General features: G+C 37.0%; 1 protein-coding gene across 1 annotated transcript in view; it reads right to left on the reverse strand.

Annotated features, from left to right (window-relative positions):
- The window catches only part of SLC38A11 (solute carrier family 38 member 11), a gene marked incomplete at both ends in the record, with an annotated part of 51,575 nt that extends 48,403 nt beyond the window's left edge, over nucleotides 1-3,172 (reverse strand). The window contains 3 exons of the mRNA XM_079710502.1: nucleotides 717-791; nucleotides 2,530-2,647; nucleotides 3,134-3,172. Of these exons, the coding sequence (XP_079566628.1) occupies nucleotides 717-791; nucleotides 2,530-2,647; nucleotides 3,134-3,172 (232 nt within the window). The remainder of the gene's footprint in view (nucleotides 1-716; nucleotides 792-2,529; nucleotides 2,648-3,133) is intronic.
- Between the last annotated feature and the right edge of the window lie 2,828 nt (nucleotides 3,173-6,000).

Below are 6,000 nucleotides of genomic sequence, written 5' to 3' on the forward strand. Positions count from 1 at the left end.
TGTGATTGCTGCCTCTTTCACAGTGATACTAAGGTAGAGGAAAGACCTTGTGTTTGCCTTGAGGTGAACTGGGGGGGCGACAGGGCAGGGGTGAGAACAACAGGAAGAGAAGATGATTAGGAGTTGTAAAGCCTGCACTTAGACGGGGGAATGGGTGTGAAGGAACATGTTACACGGAAAGCAGGAAGCAGAACAGAAGAAGCGATACAGAAGCACCTTATTGCTGCCCTTGAAGACAGTGGCAGGCAGGAGGCTGGGCAGGAGGGGTGAGGTGGGGAGGGTGTGGGGATCCCTGCTGGTTGAGCACCGGGGCTCTTGGTGCCACCTGCACAAACAAGAGCTCAAAAAGGTTGTTCATTGGTGTGCACCTGCCCGAGGTTTTTGTGGGAAAGGAATCCCTGATGTCTGCATTTTCAGAGTACGGTCTTGGCCTTGATCAGTCTTTAAAGTGACTCCTCTATCTACCACGTTTGGCATAAAGTGAAAAGGCACATGAAAAGGATTTAGGCTTGGTAATATATAATGCTTTTCTAATCTGTTCAGAGGATTAGCAAGGAAAGTAAATCTCCTCAGACACAAATGTTTAAATTCTTTAGGATTCTTTGATGCACTTTTTAATTAGGAAATTCAATTACAGGGCATGTGTGTGTGTGTTTGTGTAAAACAGTCATTGCACAATTTAAGTTGCAGGAATAAGCAATTACATAGCAGTTTACCTGTAACATAGGAAACCCAGAATAAAAGCAATATTCCGAGAGGAAAGCCAGCTTGTTTCATTGAATAAGGCAATCCTGGAAAAAACATAAAATGTCCACCCATCACATTAATAAAACATATGGAAACAGAAGTTTTCCCCCAATTTCTGTATATAATAGGCTAAGTAAATTGACATATTTATATGACATAGTTGTAAACAGTGTATATGAATACTAAAATTAAATGTTAGCATATTAACACCTATTTCAGAATAAAATGTTGTAAGTTAAGGGCATGTCAAGTGAGCAAGTTTATGAGGTGGAAAAATAAGAATAAGGAAGCATGAAATGAAAAACGGATAACAGTTCACACAAATAATGTTCCCTTCAGGGTGAGGGGGATATATGACCTAGAATATGTGGAGAGTAATGACCCAGAGCTCTCCTTATGTGCTGGCCAGGAAAGCAGAGATGATAACAAGAGGATAGAAGGGTTATGAGATATGAGGAAAGACCAACCCTGGGGTCAAGATGGGCAACTCTGTAGGAAAATGAGAAGGCAAAAGTATTTTTTATAAAGCTGAAAGGAGTACGTAATGTTATTTCTTATGAATTTTTTTGGAAATGGGCAATTTTAGATTATGGACAATGAAACTTTTAAAATAAAATGTACTTAAAATAATTCCACCCAGAATATTTATTCTCTGAAAACTCTCTCCTTTCAAAAATCTGCTGAGCCTAATTAAGAAGTACTTTTTAAGTTGACATGAATCAGCTTAAAGTGTTCATATCAGGAATTAACTCTGGAATTCGGCCTACACCTCTATGGTACATGGAGGCTGAATTTCAAAAAAGTCTTTACGCCTACTTGCTACTACTTTGCCTCAGGTTCCTACAGTTTATTTACCATTTGAAAAAAAAATTGTCTGTATATGGAAAGTAAAATCAAGAAATACATCATCTTGTGAAAGTTAAGAAAAGTAACTCAATCCAGATGACTGAGACTAAAATGTCATAACTTTACAGGAAAAAGTAATATTCTCAATGAGTATTTGCAGGATTTTGTTTTGTCCTTGCTTTTTCTTAAATTGGATGTTTCAAATAACAAAAGCGCTGAAAAAATAACTGCCTTTATTATTATAATGCAACGCACTTAATTTTTTCAGAACTTTTCCTTTGCTTCAAATTGGGAAAATATGAGAGGCTCATTTCTTTCACTTCTGATTATTTGGCTCCTTTGTTTTAAAAAATCATTTAAAAAACCATTTCTATTTATTGATTAAATTATATTTACAACTGATATATCATAGTAAGTTTGTACTTTAAAATTTCACACTATAAATGGGTAAGGAAATATTACGTGGATTTGATTCTTCACGATTGTTATGTTTTCACATTAAACTTTTGTATCTCCAATATTTGCAAGTATCTGGAGGTTCTACACCTCTAGAAGGTTATAGAAAGGTGATTCAAGTAACTGTTGGTCACTCCAGGAACAGGGAAAAAAGTAAATTAGGTAACATTATCACTTGACCATGCAGCCTATGGAAAAAAAATTCAGCAATCTCCCATCTGCAGCTCCACCTTAATCTATCACACATGGAGGATGCTCTCAAATGTGGAAAGAGTGTGAATCACCACCCCATTTTTAGTATAAGAGAGACCGATGTGTGCACATTGTTACATTGGAAAAAAAGGAAGACTTTTATGAAAAAACAATTACCAATTTTATCATTTAAGATTTTTTCCTTTAAAATTAACCTATGAATACTAGCAACATAATAAGTGTCTTAAATTTGGCCTTTTCACTGAAAATTAAAAAAAAAAAACTTACCTATTATACCAGATGCTATAATCGAGTTGACAACATTAAAAACAGCAGCAGACTGACGACAAGTTTTCCCTTTGTGCTTATGTTCAGAAACGAGGGTTTCTCTGTCATCTAGATGGCTCTATTTTAGTATATAAAAGTGCAATTAAAAAAATATTTAGCTCAAAAATTCAGAAAATTGTAAGACAAATATGCAATTTAGGAGACTAACATGATATTAGTAATAATAATAAGTAATGCCAATAACGATAAGAAAATGAGGATAATAATAGAGTAACAACAATATCTAGTAATTCAAACAGAGCTTGTGAACAAACTCCATCCTAAAATGTCCTGATTACAGCTGCACCAAGTTCGTGGACTACTGCGTGAAATCCTAGTACTTTAGGATCTCTTAGGGAGCAAAGGATGTGATTTTTGTGAAATTAAAGGGGTTACATTGAAAAGTGCCCGCTATGAAAAAAAGAAAGATCAAGGCAAAATTTCTTTTTTCTCCTGGAGAACCTTCTGTGGTGCTACATCAAGACGCCGGGTGAAGGTAGTTAAACGCTGTTGCAGGGTGAACGAACGAATGACCTGCCTTCAGAACCAGCCCCAGTCTCGTTACCTGTGGTGGGATGACGGGCCGCTGCCCCTGGTAGCCCATGGCTGCACCCGGGTCCTGGGCAGGTGGAATGTTCGCGGGCGCGGGTACTCGACTCGCCGGAACAGCCTCCTCCGCGACCTCCAAGCCCGGGGTCAGCGCGCGGCGGGCGAGTTGGGTTGAAAGGCTTCGCGGGCGCCCTCGGGCCCACCTCCTGCGCGGGCTGCGCGGGCTGCGCGGGCTGCGCGGGCTGCGCGGGCAGCGCGGGCTGCCGCCTCAGCTCACTTGGACGCCGCGGCCGAGGAGATTTCCCTCGGAGGTTGCGAAATACGCCTTCCTCCTGAGGCGGAGACGCTACAGGGTGTTTCTGATTCGGGCAGCCCTCTTTCCCCGCACCTTGCCTTTTTTTTTTTTTTTTTAAACCTTCAGCTGCGGCCTCTCTCCCCTCGCCTCCCACCCAACCAACAGCTGCAAAGTACAATATGCTGCGTCCACGCTGACTTGCTCAGATTGTACAGAGTTAAGCTGGCCTTATAGTCCATTCCCAAATTAGCTGCTCCTTGGCCGGAGTCTGACGTCCAGGTAAGAACGCACTAGCACACCTGTTCCCGTGGAGCGTCTTTTCTATTGCTTCCTCCTGCTGCTCCCTACACGGATTTCCGTCAGAGCTGACAGATGAAAATGTAGGGCTGTTAAATGAAAATGTGGAACTGTTAAAAAGCTTTTCTCGAGTTTTAGCAAATTTGATTACTGAGCATGCTTTGGTCAAATGTTTCCGGGCGGCTTTTCAGAAAAGGAGACTTGGAGAAAGGAAAGGAAGATGGAGTCAGGTAACGAACCTTAAAAAGGTGGCGGGATGGCGTGTCAGCGGATGGGGAAGGAAAGGCACTTAGAGTATCTGAGCTACAAAGAATCTGAAATGACCATCTGTTCACCCCTCTTACATTACAGGTGAGGAAGCAGGCCCAGAGAATATTCAATCACAAAGAGACAGAATACGTAGAGAAGAGTTTCAAGGATAGTTAGAGCGGTAATATAGCACAACATCTGCTTCTCAAATAATTCAAGTGGTTCTTTTTTCATAAAGATTTATTTAAAATTATGAAGCATTTAAAAAACATAGAAAAACCTAAAGAGAACTATAAACTTCATATACTCTCCACTATCAAACTAACAAATACTAATATTTTGTCATATTTTCTTCAAATTGCGAAAATAAACAGTTAATGTCACAACAGAAACCCCTTTGCCCTTCCGAATTCCTTTCCCTACATTGCTAGACTCATCCAATTCATGAAGTTTGTGTATATCTTTTGTATTCATGCTTTATATTTTAATTCATTCATTTGTAACCATAAATGGTATATAACAATGATTTGAGTATTTTCAAGATTTACAAAGATGGTCCCATACTGCACTATTTTCCTCCTAGCATTATTGTTGTTTACCCAGTGTACTGTTTTCAAGATGTATTATATAGATTCATGCAGATACACAGTATATTCATTTTATCTGTGTCACTGTTCAGTTAACCATCCTCCTACAGAAAGACATTAAGATTGTTTCTAATTTTGTACTCCTCTGGAGCATATTAAATGACAGTTTCTCTAGAAGTAGAATTATGAGGAAGTAGTTCATGCATATTTTCAACTTAACTAAATATTTCCAAACTGGTCTACAAATTGATAGCCCCAATTATATTTCCACCAGCAGGGATGGAATTCCTGCTCTGCATTGTTAACATCAGGACTTAGTTTCTTTTTAAGTTTTGACGTTGTGATGAGCTTTAAAATGGTATATAAATATTGTATAGATTTGTATTTTCTTAATCTATAATGATGTTGAGGATCTTTTTATAATGTTTAATGAATATAATTAAATATTTTGGTTATCCTCTTTGTTAATTTCTTTTTTTTTATCTTTTGCCCATTTGATTTGATCATTAGTCTTTTTCTTATTGATCTGTAAGTTATTTATATATGTGGGGGGCCAACTGTATGTCAGTTACATATTTTGTACATATCTTCTTCCAGCTTCTTTCTTCTAAAATTGTGCTATTTTTTTCATGCAAAGTTTACAGTTTTGAAATATTTAAAATTAGTAATCTTAATCCTGATACAAGTACATTAAAAGAAAGAAAATTATAGCCCTTTCACTAAAAAATATAGATTCAAAATCCTGAATAAAATGTTAGTAGATTGAAACTAACATTGTATGAAAAAGCTAACAATATTATGACCAAGTTGAGTATACCCCAAGTATGAAAGGATGGGTTAACCCCCAAAAAACTATAATTTCCCACATTAACAGATTACAAGAGAAAACTATGTAATTGTTTTACTAGATACAGAATAAAACATTTGATAATGTTGAATTCATGATTGGAGAAAACCTCTTTGTAAATTAGAAACAGAAGACAACTTCCTTAAACTGATAAACTATAGCAGATATCTTCATTAATGGGGAAATTTTGGAAGCATTTCCATTTAACTAAGAAATGAAACAAAAATGCACATGATAATAACCCTTATTTTACATGATGTTGGAGTCCGTAGCCTAAAGCAATAAGAAGAGGAAAAGAATTTATAGGTATGAGGATTGGAAATGTAGAAGTAAAGCTGTCATTTTGGGATGATGAAATTGTTTAAAAAGAAAAAATTCAACAGACTTTAAAGGAAAATATTAGAAGCAATAAGAGTATTTAGGGAGCTTAATAGATATAAGATTTGCCTGAAAATATATTAATTTTTACAGCAGCAACAAACAACTAGATATAATAATGAAAAAAGAAGCTAATTTATAATAGTGTCAAAGAATACCAAATACTTAGGAATAAATTCAACTAAAGACACGCAAACTCTTCAGAGAAAACTGTAACAATCAAAAGACAT

This window comes from Hyperoodon ampullatus (genome assembly GCF_949752795.1).
Source record: "Hyperoodon ampullatus genome assembly, chromosome: 8".
Taxonomy (NCBI): domain Eukaryota; kingdom Metazoa; phylum Chordata; class Mammalia; order Artiodactyla; family Ziphiidae; genus Hyperoodon; species Hyperoodon ampullatus.